The sequence below is a fragment of the Aspergillus costaricaensis genome (genome assembly GCF_003184835.1).
Source record: "Aspergillus costaricaensis CBS 115574 unplaced genomic scaffold BO79scaffold_22, whole genome shotgun sequence".
Lineage (NCBI taxonomy): Eukaryota > Fungi > Ascomycota > Eurotiomycetes > Eurotiales > Aspergillaceae > Aspergillus > Aspergillus costaricensis.
The window spans coordinates 189,904-207,981 of NW_020291822.1; the positions used below are offsets into that span (position 1 = coordinate 189,904).

The 18,078-nt window shown below is 49.5% G+C and overlaps 9 protein-coding genes across 9 annotated transcripts; 5 read left to right on the top strand and 4 right to left on the bottom strand.

Annotated features, from left to right (window-relative positions):
• Positions 1 to 690: 690 nt before the first annotated feature.
• Positions 691 to 2,204, bottom strand: BO79DRAFT_197744 (PI-PLC domain-containing protein). The gene is made up of 3 exons (XM_025681291.1): positions 1,636 to 2,204; positions 988 to 1,587; positions 691 to 921 (listed from the first exon to the last, which is right to left on the bottom strand). Exons 1-3 carry the CDS (start codon positions 2,198 to 2,200, stop codon positions 695 to 697), a joined length of 1,392 nt encoding a protein of 463 aa, XP_025537925.1. The 5' UTR covers positions 2,201 to 2,204; the 3' UTR covers positions 691 to 694.
• Positions 2,205 to 3,408: 1,204 nt separating this feature from the next.
• BO79DRAFT_256587 (uncharacterized protein) lies at positions 3,409 to 3,819 on the top strand (the record flags this gene model as incomplete). The annotated part of the gene is made up of 3 exons (XM_025686198.1): positions 3,409 to 3,549; positions 3,597 to 3,636; positions 3,707 to 3,819. 3 exons carry the CDS (start codon positions 3,409 to 3,411, stop codon positions 3,817 to 3,819), a joined length of 294 nt encoding a protein of 97 aa, XP_025537926.1.
• A 769-nt stretch (positions 3,820 to 4,588) lies between these two features.
• On the top strand, positions 4,589 to 6,452 carry BO79DRAFT_269411 (putative extracellular lipase; the record flags this gene model as incomplete). Its single annotated transcript, XM_025687195.1, has 6 exons — positions 4,589 to 4,801; positions 4,849 to 4,933; positions 4,985 to 5,299; positions 5,346 to 5,807; positions 5,855 to 6,070; positions 6,121 to 6,452. 6 exons carry the CDS (start codon positions 4,589 to 4,591, stop codon positions 6,450 to 6,452), a joined length of 1,623 nt encoding a protein of 540 aa, XP_025537927.1.
• A 51-nt stretch (positions 6,453 to 6,503) lies between these two features.
• Positions 6,504 to 7,473, bottom strand: BO79DRAFT_209892 (flavin reductase family protein). Its single transcript, XM_025682696.1, has 2 exons — positions 7,370 to 7,473; positions 6,504 to 7,200 (listed from the first exon to the last, which is right to left on the bottom strand). Exons 1-2 carry the CDS (start codon positions 7,421 to 7,423, stop codon positions 6,556 to 6,558), a joined length of 699 nt encoding a protein of 232 aa, XP_025537928.1. The 5' UTR covers positions 7,424 to 7,473; the 3' UTR covers positions 6,504 to 6,555.
• A 465-nt stretch (positions 7,474 to 7,938) lies between these two features.
• Positions 7,939 to 8,912, bottom strand: BO79DRAFT_256590 (uncharacterized protein; the record flags this gene model as incomplete). The annotated part of the gene is made up of 2 exons (XM_025686199.1): positions 7,939 to 8,624; positions 8,678 to 8,912. 2 exons carry the CDS (start codon positions 8,910 to 8,912, stop codon positions 7,939 to 7,941), a joined length of 921 nt encoding a protein of 306 aa, XP_025537929.1.
• Positions 8,913 to 9,949: 1,037 nt separating this feature from the next.
• On the bottom strand, positions 9,950 to 10,805 carry BO79DRAFT_151889 (BTB/POZ domain-containing protein; the record flags this gene model as incomplete). Its single annotated transcript, XM_025678667.1, has 3 exons — positions 9,950 to 10,507; positions 10,577 to 10,703; positions 10,750 to 10,805. The coding sequence occupies 3 exons, from the start codon at positions 10,803 to 10,805 to the stop codon at positions 9,950 to 9,952; spliced, it is 741 nt and encodes a 246-aa protein (XP_025537930.1).
• Positions 10,806 to 11,852: 1,047 nt separating this feature from the next.
• BO79DRAFT_269412 (UbiD family decarboxylase) lies at positions 11,853 to 13,407 on the top strand (the record flags this gene model as incomplete). Its single annotated transcript, XM_025687196.1, has 2 exons — positions 11,853 to 12,821; positions 12,874 to 13,407. 2 exons carry the CDS (start codon positions 11,853 to 11,855, stop codon positions 13,405 to 13,407), a joined length of 1,503 nt encoding a protein of 500 aa, XP_025537931.1.
• Positions 13,408 to 13,941: 534 nt separating this feature from the next.
• On the top strand, positions 13,942 to 16,262 carry BO79DRAFT_269415 (Zn(II)2Cys6 transcription factor; the record flags this gene model as incomplete). The annotated part of the gene is made up of 7 exons (XM_025687197.1): positions 13,942 to 14,202; positions 14,254 to 14,625; positions 14,673 to 14,929; positions 14,980 to 15,211; positions 15,260 to 16,042; positions 16,102 to 16,175; positions 16,222 to 16,262. Exons 1-7 carry the CDS (start codon positions 14,039 to 14,041, stop codon positions 16,260 to 16,262), a joined length of 1,923 nt encoding a protein of 640 aa, XP_025537932.1. The 5' UTR covers positions 13,942 to 14,038.
• Positions 16,263 to 16,590: 328 nt separating this feature from the next.
• BO79DRAFT_229880 (UbiX family flavin prenyltransferase) lies at positions 16,591 to 17,274 on the top strand (the record flags this gene model as incomplete). Its single annotated transcript, XM_025684063.1, has 1 exon — positions 16,591 to 17,274. One exon carries the CDS (start codon positions 16,591 to 16,593, stop codon positions 17,272 to 17,274), a length of 684 nt encoding a protein of 227 aa, XP_025537933.1.
• Positions 17,275 to 18,078: the final 804 nt, after the last annotated feature.

Consider the following 18,078-nt stretch of genomic DNA (forward strand, 5'->3'; position numbering starts at 1 on the left):
TAAGAAATCTCTATTTAGCCTCCATGGCTATGGATTAGATATAACACGACAAATAGCAGCCTATAGACAATGTGCATCTGACTACCAAGTCCCAACGGCCAGTTATCTTGCTTATAAGCTTGAAATTATACGAAAGATTTCCCCTTGTTTACTCGATGGTGGCGTAGCAAACGAATGATAGGAAATCGAGACATGAAAAGATATGGGCGAAGACAAACCGATATATTCCTAGCATACGGTCAAGGATGAACGTCCCTTGTGTGGACACTAATAAGCACAACAGTACGATAATGTTGGGTCAGAGAACGCATCGTCAGTTCGGTCGATGTGTCTCTCATTGACCTCTGGCGCAGACACCGAGAACATTCAGAGGAGTATGAGTTCATAATGATTTCTAATATGGAATTCTATATCCGATACCACTTGAGTTGCACAACGCTACAGAGCACCCACAGTTAGCTGGTGGAATTGAATGTTTGTTGCACTGATGATATCGTTTGAGTTTGTGGCGGAAGAAGAAGCAACCCTGGAATGATTGATTGGAAGACCATTTATCCTCCAAACTTTATTTCGCTTGGATATACCGCATTTTCCGGTAAGGATCAATTGTCACATTACTAAAAGCAACTAATTACAATAAAATGGTATAATATGCTATCTACATCAGTCAATTCCAACGGTATATAATATCTGATCATAACCCAAACAAAGTAAACAAACCAACACCCATGGCAACAAATGCAGAAAGCCAAGTATATGAAACATCAACAATTCTCGACGCCGCACTGCTCGACCCGCCACAACATTTACCATTGTATGTAACGTTGTTCATTTGAGCTGCGACTTCGAAAACGGACCCCTGAAAGTTGCCGTCATTGTAGTAATCGACGAGGAGGAAGTTGGGAGGACGGTCCCATTTTGCTGTTATTAATAAACATTAGCATGTTATTCTTTCTTGCGTATGCTAAGCTGGCGGTGTGGACTCACCTCGACAATTGTTCGCCATCAGTCCTAGACTCCCATATCCCGACACTGCGTTCGTCTCATTGATCTGAGCGGAATCCGGCACCAGAATATCGATCCCCTCAAACACAATCTCAAGGTTCAGATTATGGTTGATCATATACATCCGCTCCTCTGCCTGCGCAGCTGTAATTCCAGGAGGCCGCTGCACAGTGCAAGGGAAGGAGGTGTTCAGCGGCGAGAACGGCGTCTCCCACATTTGCGTGAATTCGTCCAGAATGTACGGAATAGCAGTCTGGTTGGCCTGGTAGTCCATGAAGACGACAGCGCGTTTACCGTCTAAGATCATCTCGGATAGTGTAGGCCAGTCGTCCAGGCTCATAGGTATTTTCCACGGCTCGTAGACGTAGTCGATGAGACCGGAGTTCTCGATGGGAGCGGTGAAGTTCCAGGGGGAAACGTAATCGGAGTTGACGATCAGGATAGTGACGACGTCGTATGGGTTGTCCTTGATCCAGTCGGTCACAGTCGTGAGGTAGTCTTCAAGGGTGCCCATGTTCAGGAGGTCACAAGAGCTGTGGCAGAGGTAGATGTCATCTTCGTAGTAGTGGGCTTCGAAGGATACTGCGCTGATATCAGCAGTAGAGTGCTAATGTTGAAGAAATGACTTACGCATGCGTACTCCGTCCTCAAGCTGAGTCTTCACCTTGTACATCTGATTCGCTGCGATATTGTTCTTTTTCACGAAGGGACTGTTGTGTGCCGTGACCATGGTAATGTTCGAGTATTGTCGGCTGCAGAACTCGGTGTAGCCATTGCAAGGCTGCGAGTTGGCTGGTGTGGTCGCAGTGGACGTCGCAGTGCTACTGGAGTTTCGCGTGCCGGTGACGACAACATTTGTATCCGTAGTTGTGGTGGCAGTGGTGGTGCCATTAGTAGAAATGGTTGTATTGGCTGCGGTGGTGGTGGTGAAGGTCGTTTGGGAGACGCTATCCCCGACCGTAATCGTAGTTGTGTAGCTGAGATAACTGCCGGTAGGAACAGCGACGGCAGTTTCGGTGGTCACGACGCTGAAAGAATCACTGCCGGTTCCTGAATGAGTGGACGATGCAGATGCTGTAGAGTCATCGTCAGTGATGGTGGTGACTTCGGCTTCCCTCGTGCTTGTCGTGCTCTTGGCGCCCACGTGGATTCCCCGCAGCAGCAGGAGAATCCAAAGATATGCGACCGCGAGCATCGTGATGGTGAAGGGTGTGCGGATAAGAAAATTCGGATCAACCCTCAAACATTGCGGCCTCACGAGATTTTATTTAAAGATCTTCCTTGCCACTGAGGCTGTCTCGGAGCCGATCTCTTGGCCAATCCACGGCTTGCGCATCCCCAGATCGTGGAGAATCCAAAAGTGAGTCGCCGGGTGACGTCGGCGGTGCTGGGCAAAAAAAGCTTGGCTGGCTTGGTTCTTTCTTATTCTTCCTCGCAGCACAAATCCATTCCCAGCATTTGCGAGTCATTTGCAATCGCTGGCAGTCTTTCTACGTGTCTGACATCATCCGAATCACTTAACCCGAATCGTTATTAGCCTCTATATGCCTGGCTTCATATATTCAGCGTGGTGAGGGGACCTGGCTGCGAATCTTTCTGCCTAGGGGATGTGGTCCATGGTTGGTCCGCGTTTGCTGCAGAGTCTTTTTCCGGTGGGACCAACCGCCAATCCTTCTTTGCGCAATGCGAGGCTGACAGAAGGAAGCATGGTAATGATGCGAACTAGTTAGGTATTGTTCTATACTGGCGTAAATTAAGTTCCAATAATTGATAATGTCAAGTGACTCGCTGTGCTGCTAAGCCACCCGTCATCACTGTGCGACACGTTCAGGAACAGCAATGCTGGAAGGCGTGGTGTGGCACCCATCGGCGATCGGTTGTGCCAAGTCAACCGGTGTAAATAATCATCTACTCCTGACTTTCGGCCCCATCCTTTGTGCCTGGACACGACACATCGCTTTCGTAAAGCTTGCCAACGGCGAAGTCGTTTCATGCATCAAATGTGCTGCAAGTGGCGTCCAATTACTGTCCCAAGTACTATCGCATCTATGCGCCGGGAATAAAAGAAGCCAATGGCGTCACGAAGCACCTATCGCATCCTGATGCTAAGCCACACCTGAAGGAGACGAGAGGTCAAATGCGTCCCGGATAACCCGGCGGAAGATGAAGTCGTGAAAGACAGGCAGCTGGATTACTGAGGGTCCAATTACGAGAGCGTCGCTTCGAGAATACCATATTATCGCCCCAATCGCAGGTGGGTCAGCTCGACGGCGGCTCGTCCCTTGTGGCCCCTGGCGAAGTAGCTTCATTTGAGGGCTCCTTTTAAGGGGCCATGCCCCCCTACCCGTATAGTCTCTTCTCCTGATACCCGCACGTCCTGTACTTGTGAGACAAAGACACAAAATGTTCGGCAGTGGCTTAATGTCGTGGCTGAGGCACTCCGAGGCCGTGCCCGAAAGCAAATGGAACCCTGAGACCCTGACGATGGAGCAGCCTGCTAGCCCGTCCGGTCCCTCCATGGAGCACGTTGTCACTGAGCAACCGGTATGCGAAGTCATTCGTAAGGTCGGCCAAAGTACTAACAAGAACAGCGCACTGGAGAGTCCATGCAGCTGCAGATCCGCGGTGGTGGTGAAGGAGAAGTCTGCTGTGGAATGTAAGTCTTCTGTGTCCAATGAGGGGATGGTGCTAATTAGTTTAGTTGTGCTGGTGTCTGCTGCTTTGAATGCTGCGAATGCTGCTGCGATTGTTGCGGCGACGACGGGCCGGATGGTCCTCCCCCTCCTCCCGGCCCACCCGGACCTCCATGAGTGAACAATGGATAGACTAGGAGAACGTTGGTTCGCATAGGAATCCGGTCATATGGTTAAGAGTTCGACCAAGGAGCTCTGTGTGACAGACATATTGTCGGCCCGGGGTGACAGTTTCTCGCCCGATGTGAATAGTGATTATCAATATATACCCTTCGTCAGCACTGACTGAATAAAAACTTACCTCTTGTTGCCTTGGTTCTATGTTAGGATCATGAACTTATTGTGAAGTCATCCAGACCGGACTTGTACACGGGATGGGCCGATTTTGTATCCCAATCGACACCTTTCAACCATCCAAAGTGGGGTCGATGACAGTCACAATGCCAGTCAGCATCATCAGCTCAACAAATTTTGACCAGCAACGGAGACCAGTGGTCCGATACTTGAAGTAGATTTAAACCCGTGCAGGTTGAAATGGCTTCATCTTCGGTCTTAGTTTCCCAATCGAAGCTGGTCCAACGCCCAGACGCGGAGCGTGGGGGTGGGACCCCGGATATTCCCCCACAAACTTGGCTGTGGTTGGCACTTTTTCCTTAGCTTCCATCCTGTGCGCAGATACTATACCTTCAGAGGTCTCTACATCATGCCATCGAAGTTTGTTATTCGGATTTACCAATTAGCTAAATGATGTAGGTGCATGCCGTACGGTGAATTTGTCTAGATTTTTTGTATAGCCGGAAGCCGAAGGTACCCCGCGTTATGGCTATATTAAGCTCGTAAATTCCATGCTATTGTAGATGGGACAACAGCAACGGCGAATCCATAAAATAATGGTGCAGGCTGTCGCTTTTGGACTGCTCGGGCTAGCTGCCTCTGCCTTGGGCACCTATGCGCCCTACTATGCGAACCTGACGTGGGAGCAACCGCGGACTCTGTCCAACTGGTCCAATCTTACCGTGGAGACACGCACAGGGACGCTCATTGGTATGCTGAATGACACTTACCCCGACGTTCGGCAGTTTTTGCGAGTCCCTTATGCCAAGGTAATGCCTTCATTGTGTGAATGTTGTACTGTCTCTGACATGACCAGCCTCCTGTTGGGGATTTGAGATGGCTTCCTCCTCATCGGCTTGATAACTCAAGCAAGAAGATTGATTCCACCTTCTACGGGCCAGGCAAGTGGAATTCCAGATAAATATGGGACTGTGCAACTAACTCAAGATCAGCCTGTCCGCAGTATGTGTCGGGAGAGGGTGATTTCTGGAATGAATACGAACCGGAGAATCTGCTGCTCTCCGTCGGCGAAAGGCTCAACCAGGGATCCACGGCATGGTCCTCCTCGGAGGACTGCCTGTCTCTAGCGGTGTGGACTCCATCGTATGCTAATGAGACCTCCAAACTGCCAGTTGCGCTGTTTGTCACGGGAGGTGGTGGTATCACCGGGGGTATTAACATCCCGTCCCAGCTGCCCTCTGCTTGGGTATCGCGCTCTCAGGAGCATATCGTTGTTACTATCAACTATCGCGTCAATATTTTCGGCAGTAAGTGCTTGATTTATCTCTGCATGGATCAGTCTGACATGTATAGATCCCAAGTCGCGCGCATTAAATGACACATCGCTAACACTGATGGATGTGCGTGCTGCCGTGGAATGGGTATATGAGAACATTGAAGCGTTCGGTGGCAATCCCGAAAATATCATGGTCAGATTACAGTGTTCCTCTCACATGACTAGAGCTAACGATAAGCAGCTATGGGGACAGTCACAGGGCGCCCTGCTGACGCATCTGTACACCCTCGCATGGCCGGAAGAGCCTCTTGCCGCCAAGTTCGGCGTCATCTCCCAAGGAGCATCTGCCACACTTAACCTCTCCACCACGCCTGACATGTGCCAAGACTTTGACATCGTGGCCAAGGGACTAGGGTGTAATTATGGTGATGATGCCGAGGCCGAGCTGGAGTGCATGCGCGGGATCTCCTGGGTGCAGATTGAGGAGTACATTAACCGCTACAATAGCTCTCCTTCTATTGCTTTCACGAACTATATCCGTATGTCCCAACCTAGCTTTTATGCCTATCTCTGCTAACAACATCAGCCGATGAGCGATACATTTTCTCCGACGAAAGACAGCGATACCTTGAGCGCAAGGTTGCCCCGGGGCCGGAAATTCGATCTGACACGGCACGAGAATTCCCCAGCACAAACACGACTTCGGTAAATATTGAAGAGGGCGAATCAGACTGTCTGGCAGTAACTGATCTTGCGTTGCGTGCGTCGATTGGGCTCGAAACTTATCGCTACTACTGGGCTGGTATGTCCCAGACCTACTTCCCATACAGATTATAGTGCTAACATAGACAGGCAACTTCTCCAATATCAGTCCCGTCCCGTGGCTAGGAGCATTCCACTGGACTGACCTGCTGATGATCTTCGGCACATACAACCTCGATGTCGGCGAAATCTCACAGTTAGAAGTCGACACCTCCGCCACAATGCAAGACTACCTGCTTGCCTTCCTCAAGGACTCGTCAACCGTCAGTGAGACGGTCGGATGGCCAGTATACCTAGGCAACGAGAGCAACGGGGGTCTCATTCTGGAATTTGGCAACGAGACAGCAGTACGGACTATCACAGGCGACTGGCTTGACGCGGGATGCTACAATTCATCTATCCCATTCAGAATCTGGGGGTAACCTATACACACTATCATCAGAGTATATACATCCATCACAAATCCAACACCACCTATATACATTCTCTCTCCAATCTAATCTACAACAACCCCCTCTCCTTCCTCTACTCCTTAGCCTCCATCTCCCTCGCCTTCTCCCCATTCATCCTCGCACTCCCCTCCAACCCATAAAGCACATCCTTCGACATCCCCGGAATCACCATCTCAAACGTATCCTCCACCACCGCATACTGAAAATACCCACACCTAGCAATCGGCTTCGTCTTCTTCACATCCAGAATCCCATCCGTAAGCACCCCTTCATCAATATGCACGCCCACCACCCGTCCCACAACCACATCCACCGTCCCCATAGGTGGGTTCGCTGGCAACCTCATCGTAGAATGATACACGCACTCAAACCGCACCGGCGACTCCTTCACCATAGGCACCTCCACCGGAAGAACGGTAGACGGTTCAGCGGTCAGCCCTGCCTTCTCAAACTCGTTCACTCCGTAGGGAAACTGTTGCGCCGTGATGTTCATCGCTTCGCGCAGGTCCCAGGTCGCGAGGTTCCACACAAAGGAGCCGGTCGATTCGGCGTTCACGACGGTGTCCTTTCGGTCCCCGGTTACGGTTTGGTTGCTGCTGAAGAGAACGTAAGGCGGGTCGAAAGTTAGGTTTGTGAATTGGCTGTAGGGCGCGAGATTGGGTGCTCCGGTGGGAGACGTTGTGCTGATCCAGCCGATGGGGCGGGGGACGACGCATGCCTAGATTTATTTATTGTTAGTAGTTGATTTGTGACAACAGGAGAAGTTCTGGTGGTGGTGGTGTGGTGTGAGAGGGTACTGGCGATTGTGAGGGGGAAAGTTGCATATGCGGGGTAGATCATTGGAATGTATCATTGAAGTTGGAGTTGGAGTTGAGGAATCAAGTTACCTTGAATGGATCATGAGGCAGGCCGTGGTCGGTTTTTCCGGGTTGGTAGAACATTTTCTTTGATCTTTCTTAAAGATTGTTTCTTGTCTGGTCTGGAATGTCGTTATGTTTTTGGAGTGCTTTGATTGCAAGGTGTGATCTGGCGGGCAATTTATATCATCTACAAGGGCACCCCGGGAAGACGGCACGGCAAAGGAGCTGGTACTTTGTACGGCTGATAGGGCCTGACTCGGGTTCCGAGAATTGTGGGGGTGTAGTTTTGCTGGGGCTGGGGGGCGATGGGGGATCTCCGAGATGTCCGACTGCCGAGATTGGGTGCACATCATTGCTGTTCGCATTGGCATGGTAGTTATTAATTGAGTTAATAATAAGAATAGTGCTTGCGTGTATGTGGAAAATTATGTGTTTTAATGGGAAGAAGAGGTTTTTTCGTGTATTGAGACTGAAGGCGGCAGTTTGCTAAGTACGTTTTAGGAAAAGTCTACTATGGAGGTACTGAAACTTCATGTAACGCAATTGCATTTTAATTCAAACAAATATTCATGTTCGGAACGATCTACTAGTATTTCTCAGCGTCTACCCTTCCCCTTGGTATTGGTCAACGCCTGACTACTCAAAACCAAGTCCAAGGGCGTAAAGGCACACAACCAATTAATATCAGTGTCCTCATTGTAACGCAACAAGAACTGCTGCAGACCCTCCATATCTGTTTCAAAATTGTAAATGATTGGACTGTGTGCATTCATACCTGCACGGACAAACGTATCAACGAAAAGATACCAATTCTTAATATCCTCATCGCGGTGGATCTTGAGGTATTCTCGCACAAACACTAGAGTATTGCTCTCGGAAGCAGGCCACTGCCAGAACTTCCAGTTACGGAAGTTTTCCAGGCCAGAAGACGAGCTCAAGACCTGATTGAGTTGATTGAAGTCAGTGGCTTGTTCCAAGCCATTGATCAGGGCCTCTTTGACTTTTGGATGCATCACCTGTGTTGCCTCACAGTCACGATCCGCATTGTGTAAATATGGGTCCACGAAGTCCTCAATAACGTCCTTGAAATGGATGATGGCACGAACAACGCCTTTGAGTTCCTGCAACGTCCACCTGCCCTTGGCTGGCATGAAGTAGATTTGCAGCGTGTCCATGTTGTCGCTCTCCACCTTGAATATTCTATCAATTGTCTCAAAGAAGTATGACATGTATTCCCAAGCATCATCGTCACTCATGATGGGGCTTGTAATCTTGGTTCTCCCTGGTTGGGGTTAGTGTCTGGGGATATGAGAGGGTAGGTGGAGATCAACTTACAGAAATCATCCGTTCTCGGTTCCAACATAGAATTATTTGGGTTGATGTCCAGGGTCCAGTTTTGGGGGTCAACTCCTTGTTTCTTGTCATAGAGTCTGAGCGGTCTACCAGACCCTTTATTGACCTCATTGTAGCGGTAGATCAAGTACCGGGCGACTTCTCGCGCATCGTCGAAGTCTTCCCTAGTCACCAGGGGCCAAAGGCTTCTGAAAAAGGAGATATAGTAGCACAACATTGTGTACTATGGGCGTGGGAAGCACGGGTCTATGCTCTTTTTGAGAAAGTTGGGAACTTAGATAGAGCAGGAACAAGACTGAATCCTGGGGCGGAATGATGGTTCAGAAGAGGAGCACATTGGTTATATATGACTCGGTCAATTGGCATCATATAGAGGGCAGTGTTGAAGCTTGACTGTGGTTATTGGCATTCCCCGTGATGCTTGAGCTAATGTTCATCTCTAAATGTTGTTTCTGCACTTGGGAGTAGATTCAGAGGGCTCTCCTGCTGTGATCAACGAGCGAATGTGAGACATGAATGGAGAGAGCAGCTAGAGGGGCGGCTGAATAATATTGCAGATAAGTTGTCATAGCTAGCCATGAGAATGACCACATACTGTATAGAAGGTTTTGTCGGAAGTTTCAGCTATAACAGTAGACAAGAGAGTTTATTGAAAAAGCAAACACCATTCTGACGTTCGATGCAATCTATTATCTCTTCATCTCGGATCATTCAGCTTTATTCTTCCCCGACCTCGGAACCCCATCCGGATCAGGCCAAGGAAGTGCAGCCATTAACCCTGTGCGAACATATAAGCACTAAACCTTATGGCGACGGCGAGACAGTTTGTCGGTTGCCAATTATGTTCCTCGGCTTTGTCGTCATGTCATTAACCATATGCAACATTGTCCACGGCACTTCCCTGGAGTCGCCCAATACACACTTCAACGTTGGGAATGCATGATCTCAGCTGATTTATCTTCTGGGTCTTTGGGAAGCAGTTCTTGATCCAGGGTCTTGCAAGGCCTGATTGAGATCCGTACGGGTTGCTAGGAATTAGAGTACGGGGCACATTGCGGAGGGATGTAGATACGGTTGCAGCCCGCGGTTACTGTCATCTGTCAGGGCTGGGATGATGCAATCTATAGGCAATATTCGGGTAGCTCGTTGATCTGCATGCCTTGCTTCGATACCAGAATCAGTTCGCTGTCTCCACCTATCCCTGTTCTTCATGACCCGTGCAGGAAAGAAAATATGACCAACTTACCGCTTCGATTATTGTGTACATTCCGAGATGATGCCCATGAGGTACGCATTCTGAACCAGGCTGGCCTGGCACAGGTCAATCGTGAACTCAGGCATCTCTTGCAGATCTTCCTTGTCGAGATACGTTGAGGTCCCATCGATTAGCGTTGGCAGATCACTTAGGACGGTCTCAATGACGATGTCTCGAAGCCCGCGATCGGTCTCAATCGTCGAACAGTAGACCTCGTTCACAGTTGAACGGAAGAAGAGTCTGTCTAAGTCACGCAGGAAGCACTCTTTGAAATGCTCTTTTGCCTTCTCTTTGAGATCGTGGATCTGAAAATATTCTCCTTGCTCATACATATGGACATGGAATTTGGAAAGCCCGCCATTTTCCACGGATGACAAAGTAGTATACGGGAGGCTTCGAACAATCGGACTAGGGATGGGACTGGGATGACCAAATTCTACTGCGGGAGAGGTGTTCATGTCGCTCAATCTCGTGTAAAAGCCCTTGTAGAGAAACTGCAGCGTCTTCTCGAGATAGATGGGATCGAGATCCTCTATCACAATCTTTCCAGAAGACTCCTGAGTATGACGTGCATGTGTTACTTTGGTTCACATTCAATGTTAAATTGATATGTAGCAGTGACTTACTATGAAGCTGCTATTACACGCGCGAGAAAAGTAACCGGACTGGGGACACACGACGCATTTATGAGCCGGGAAGACAACATCTCCACAAACGATGGACAAGTCGCTCCACGTAGAGCTTAGGAAGAGGCTGCCAAACGTGAGAAGCTGTTAATAAGGATATGAGATAAGCTTACTCTGAGATGACCTTAGTCGGCCCCCATGGCCTTGCATCCTCGCTTGAAGATGACATTTTGTGAAGGGATTTGCCGCCAGTGGTAGACAGATGTATGAGGAAGGGATGAGAAAGAGTTGAGCACAAAATCGGATGAAAGCGAGGTACAGGTACGCGTGAGTAGTCAGTGAAGGCAAAAGTATAAGTAAGTAAATAGTACACAAAGAAACCAGATTGAGCTGGCCGAGTTCCCTCATTCACATGACAAGGCAAGAATCAACCTCTTAGCCATCTCCTTGTACAGATACAGTTTAGGATGAATCGAACTGTTCTCCCTCCTACTTTATAGCAAGTTGTCTATTGGCCTCATGTTCACCCCAGCGATATTGACCTTTCAATTTCAAGTCAGAATATTCGTGCAAAAAGCCTCATAACACGGAATCTGTCGTCCTCCCCTTTTGCAGTGAGGAAATTTTGAATGACCAAGGCCGTTTCAATCAAGCAGTCTCTGAGCTTCTGCTTGAGCTCGGCGTGGAAACACACACAATTCATTATAACTTCACTTCTGCCATTTTTTGATAATTATCCGAAGAGCTGTGACATGCAGACGAAGCAAAAGTCTCACACATACTTCCATACGCATGTTACGAACTAAGTATTATGTGCATGCAGTTGGAGATATAAACCAGCCTGTGCTGCCGGAAAAGGGTGATTCCGAATCCGACAGCAACACCCCTAATGCAGCCATACACACAGCTTCAAGCAATTTGATCGACCGCTACTCTCCTAATTCTTGCTTCCGGGTCGCATGATGCATCCCTTAAAACACTGTGGGGCATACTATTCAACGTTCATCAACTCGGTTGATCTGTACTGCCAACCCCTGCAGAGAACATATCCACATCGCGAGGCACCGAGTCCCGAGCCCCGATACCGAACTCCCGAACCAAGTTCAGATGCGAAAGTTCCAGATCATGAGGCTACTGTCAGAGCTTTGAGGCAAACCCGATTTAGCCGGCAAGTATCATCATGTCTGGCTATAAATGCCCTCGAACGGGAAGGCTGTTTTGTGAACGGTCCGTCCAACCCCTCTAAAACATCATCACACTAGTACCATCAATCAATATGTCTGCACAACCCGCTCATCTCTGTTTCCGCTCCTTCGTTGAGGCCCTCAAGGCCGACAACGACCTTGTGGAAATCGATACCCCCATCGACCCCAATCTCGAAGCTGCTGCTATCACCCGTCGAGTATGTGAGACAAACGACAAAGCTCCTCTCTTCAACAACCTCATTGGCATGAAGAATGGCCTCTTCCGTATACTCGGGGCTCCTGGCTCTCTCAGGAAGTCGTCTGCTGATCGCTACGGCCGCCTTGCTCGTCACCTAGCCCTCCCGCCTACGGCTTCAATGCGTGAGATTCTTGACAAGATGCTCTCCGCCAGCGAAATGCCTCCCATTCCTCCAACCATTGTTCCCACCGGGCCATGCAAGGAGAACAGCTTAAATGACTCCGAGTTCGACCTCACCGAACTCCCCGTTCCTCTTATTCACAAATCGGATGGTGGTAAATACATCCAAACCTATGGTATGCACATCGTGCAGTCTCCTGATGGAACCTGGACCAACTGGTCTATTGCCCGCGCGATGGTCCATGACAAGAACCATCTGACCGGCCTGGTTATTCCTCCTCAGCACATCTGGCAGATTCACCAGATGTGGAAGAAGGAGGGCCGGAGTGATGTTCCCTGGGCTTTGGCGTTTGGTGTCCCACCTGCGGCCATTATGGCCTCCAGCATGCCCATCCCCGATGGTGTTACCGAAGCTGGGTACGTGGGCGCTATGACGGGATCTTCCCTAGAGCTCGTCAAATGTGATACGAACGATCTATACGTCCCCGCTACCTCGGAAATCGTTCTCGAAGGTACTCTGTCTATCAGCGAGACTGGTCCAGAAGGACCTTTTGGTGAGATGCATGGTTACATCTTCCCTGGGGATACCCATCTTGGCGCCACATACAAGGTCAACCGGATCACCTATCGCAACAACGCCATCATGCCGATGTCTTCTTGTGGCCGCTTGACCGATGAAACAGTAAGTTTAGTCCCCGTTGTGCCATCCATAGCCAAGAACTAACACTGTCTAGCACACCATGATCGGCTCTCTGGCTGCGGCGGAGATCCGTAAGCTCTGCCAGCAGAATGACCTTCCCATCACTGATGCCTTCGCTCCTTTCGAGTCACAAGTCACCTGGGTTGCTCTGCGGGTTGATACTGAGAAGCTACGCGCGATGAAGACAACATCTGAGGAATTCCGCAAGAGAGTGGGAGATGTTGTCTTCAACCACAAGGCCGGATACACTATTCATCGCCTGGTTTTGGTCGGTGACGACATTGATGTCTATGAAGGAAAGGATGTACTCTGGGCATTCTCCACCCGCTGCCGTCCTGGAATGGATGAGACTTTGTTTGAGGACGTTCGTGGATTCCCCTTGATCCCGTACATGGGACACGGGAATGGGCCCGCCCACCTCGGCGGAAAGATTGTGTCCGATGCTCTAATGCCAACTGAATACACCACTGGTCGCAACTGGGAGGCTGCTGACTTCAACCAATCTTATCCGGAGGATCTGAAGCAGAAGATCTTGGACAACTGGACCAGTATGGGTTTTAGCAACTAAAAGTATTTGTCTTGATACTATTATGAATTGATATGGCAGATACATAGACATAGAGCACATAGAGCACAGATAAATATACTATTTCTTCTTATTCATTATAGCATCCTCGCTACGTTTTGTAAGCAAATAGAAAGTTGACATAGCATTTAATCATATTCCAAACCTCTGGACGATTATAAGCGACTAATTTTAGTGGGTGGGACTACTAGAGGTAAATCATTTTACACTAAATAACACCTGTGGGCTAGTGCATCACTACTACTAATAGTACTATCTATCATCATCTCCCGCGTCGGCTACGTCACGTCTCCAAATATATATATTCGATCGCCATCCTTTAAATGCCAGAGTGCAAAAGATCTTTCACCCCACAGTCTTGAGTTCATGCGCAGTAGGCCATCCCCAGTCCGATAGTTTGTTTTCCATCCACATTACCATTTTAATTGAGTTTGTACTTCAAATTGGCTTTATACCAATTGCTGACTCATCTCGGAACCGAGGTGCCGATCAGATCCGCCACTTCGACGCTTTGCACGACCACCGCGACTATATCGACTAATACCCCGGACAAAGAAGCAATATAATTCCGCAAAATCCTTCCGGAAAATATACACTCTTGGGTAGTAGAATTATGGGCACTCCGATAAATCGTGAAGAGATCGACCGTGTGCTGCGACAGAAACGCAATCAGCGCGAGGCTCGAGCGTGTTATCCTTGCCGCCAGCGCAAGGTGAAGTGCGACAGCACTCAGCCCTGTCGAACATGCCGTCGACGGGGCCATCCCCAAATATGTGTGTATGATCAAGAGTCCTCTGGGTCTAAAAAGTCCCGTAATACCAGCCAAAGACGTTCCTCGGCTGCTCCTCGCGGACCAAATCAGACATCAGTCGCTGAACAGGGACTCGATGCCGAGCCACAAACTCTGCCCTCAACACGCAGTTTACCAGAGGTTCAGACGGAGACAAGGCAGTACTATAATACTCGTATCCCATCTTCCGATGGTCCCGATAATGACATTGTCTACTCGGGCGACAACTCGGTATTATCTTATTTGCGTAATCGCACACAAGATACCAATGGCTCCATGACCCGTGAGGTGGGCTCTGTTCTAGGCCTGCAAAATACTTACGGTAGCTATCCGTTTATGGACTTCCGAACGCCCCAGGACCGGTGGAGGGAGCTTCTCCGAATCATCCCACAGCGAATGGAACTCTTGAAGTAAGCACACCTTGTTGTTGATCACAGCAACCACTAACAGAGAGCAGGTTCTTTCATTTCTATAGAATATCAGCCCACCCTTTCAACCCTATCATACTTGACATTGAGAGATTCGAGCAGGATGTGTGTTCATACCTCAATGCTCTTGCAGCAGGAGAGCTGCAGAACACTTCACAGATTTGTGAACGTTGGGCCACTGATCGGTCTGTCGGGATGATTAGCCTGCTACTTGCGGCCTTGGCGTCTGGTGCGCATTATTCTGACCTGGATTACATGCAAAGGACCGAGCTATACCAGGATTTTGGTACGTCACCCAGGATGATTGTCTATGCATGATGAACTAACAAGAAGAAGCCAAACGATCCTTTCAGGCTCTGCGACTAGCCAACTTTCTCTTCCGTCCGACGATGGACATCATACAAGCACTCTTGATTATAGGGAACACTCTGCAAAACAATGGCCAGTCTGATGCAGCATGGGCTTTGTTAGGGACAACAGTCCGTCTTGCACAGACATTGGGTCTCCACACCGAAAAGAGTGTAGCACACCTACCGGACCATGTCAAATACAAAGCACGAAAGCTATGGTACATAAGCAATGCTACAGGTAGCGATCCAAGCTGACGCGGTTACAGGTACACTGTTGTTTGGCAAGATTGCTTGCTCTGTTTATGTTACGACAGGCCTCGTGTAGTCTCCATGACTGGGTGGGCTCCAGATTATTCGATTCTCTCCAGCAACGAACTTTCTTTTACGGAAGCTATGTATTTTCTATGCCAAATTGCTTTGAACATGATCACAACAGATGGTCCCGAAATACCGGAAAATGCGCGACAGCTTGACATTTTGGCCACGATTGATAGCCTTAACCAACGCACTCAGCCACATTTGCGTGACCGCCAGGAATGCAAAAGCCTCCAACACAACCTGGAGCACCTGGCTTTGCGAATGCACATGTCTCTAGCTATTTCCGTCTTGACACGTCCAGCGCTGAAGCGCACTGTTATGCAAGACGCGTCCTATGATATTTTGCGCACCCGCGCCAAAATGAGCCTGATCGACGCTTCTAGGGCCTTTTTGGATTTTCAGGCTCTTAGTGCTGTCCCCCTCCGAACCTGGTCAATGGTGCACACAGTTCTTAGTTCCACTTTACTTCTCTGCATTTGGGAGGAGACCCGAAATGATCCCGAGTGCCGTGATTTACAGCAAAAGGTGATTGAGGTCTTCTCTGCCGCAGGTTCAGTGGGCACAGTGGAGAACACAACATCGGAGAACGGGCAATGGCTATCGGAACGGCATATACGGGCGTTAATCACTCTGCGCAATGCGGTTCGAACGGCAGTTGAACGTGAAAAGGGGGAAGCAAATGTTGGGACAGAACGCGCGGAACAGCCCCAGCCATTCTTTCCTGTCTATGGGTATGTGCGCCCACTATTGTCTGATATGTGGAGCTGTGTGGTGGGTGCTGATTTTGCAGTATGCCGAACGGGATCCCGGACGACTTCGGTCAAGACTTCTCACCAGCCAGCTATCTTGACTCTATCATGAATGGTATGCCGAGATTGCCGACTATAATTGACCGAGCTAACCGTCGCAGTACCCATGTTTGACTTATCCAAAGAGCTGGGTTTTCTTTGAGCCATCCATGACGTTATGCCGCCCCTCGGGAACGGCCTCTCGGTGGCTCGGAGATCTCGGACTCAATGGCAAAACAGGGCCACACCGAGATTGACCGTAAGGCAGGAAAGGGTTCGAAGAAATCGAACCCAGCAAAAAAGCTTTCAACTCAATAATCTACTGTAGCTACCGGGTTGCCACTGGGTTATATATATATATATACTTGACAGCTCAACTTCCTGACAGCTATCATTGCCATCCATCCATCCAGACAAGTCACCCCATAACGGGAACATTCAATCTACACAATCGTGCCTACTACAACACTATATATTCCGCATCAACACATATGTTCAACGCACTTCTGTCCGGTACTACTACCCCAAACTCCGGTCGTGCATCTCCTCCCACCAGCGAAATGCCCATCGATAATGATCACGTGGCCGTTGCCCGTCCAGCGCCCCGTCGCCGCCGCATTGTAGTGGCCATGACGGGTGCTACCGGAGCCATGCTCGGTATCAAAGTCTTAATTGCCCTGCGCCGTCTCAACGTGGAGACGCATCTGGTGATGAGCAAGTGGGCGGAGGCTACGATCAAATACGAGACCGACTACCACCCCTCAAACGTGAAAGCGCTGGCCGACTACGTACACAACATCAATGACATGGCTGCCCCAGTGTCCAGTGGCTCATTCCGCGCAGACGGAATGATTGTGGTCCCGTGCAGCATGAAAACATTGGCTGCTATCCACTCGGGCTTTTGCGACGATCTCATCTCAAGGACAGCAGATGTGATGCTCAAGGAGCGCAGGCGGTTGGTGCTAGTAGCGCGGGAGACGCCATTAAGCGAGATCCATCTGCGAAACATGTTGGAGGTTACACGAGCTGGGGCAGTCATCTTCCCCCCGGTGCCTGCGTTCTACATCAAGGCCGCAAGTATCGAGGACCTCATTGACCAGAGTGTTGGACGAATGTTGGATTTATTTGACCTCGACACGGGGGATTTTGAGCGTTGGAATGGATGGGAGAAATGAAATTTTCGTTGGGACTGAATTTTGGCGGGCTTGTCTTGTATAAAATTAAAGGGGCGTTGACTGGATTTTGGTACTTGGGGGATTTATTCTTAGCTTTGACTGTACATAGTTTGGGTGCGGTTTGATAGCCGACGATCGGCCGACCCACGAACCGGATTTGCATATGATTTCCTTTTTCCTTCATTTTTTGGTCGGAGTTCCGAACCGCTTTCCAACCCCAACACAACCACAAGCACGTTGTGTTTGCTACATTGAGTTCCTCAATATTGCTGAACTATGCAAGCAGCCCAACTGAGTTGTACCACCAGGCATGCGAATCGGAAGATTCGACAAAGCGGGTGAAATGTCCGAGTTGGCGAACCAAAGCGCAACGGTCGAGGCTCCTTTCCCCGCAGAGGCAGCCATTCTGCAGCCTTTGAACTGCGGGGGAAGCGGCATTTGATCAACTCAATCCTCGTGAAGTGACCAACAGGATGCTAGCAATGTTGGCTTAATATATTCTCACTGATCTGCTGATATGGTTCCCCCCCTTGTACCAGCCTCGGTTTGCGCATGGACGGGTTCGACCGTTCCTGGGCCACCCGGTTGGCGTGATATTCTCCGCCCACGCTGCCTTTCCCTCATGATGGAGAAAACCTTCGGATCAGCGATCGTCAGGCCAGCTGGCTAGGGGCATAGGGGTTTTTGCTGTCTTGATGCCTAAAATGCAGGTCTCATAACTGGATCCACAGCCGAGGAGGCACATGGAGATGTCGAAGACCCCTTGGGAGCTGGTTTTTCGGTTCTCGGACTATGATCCAAGAC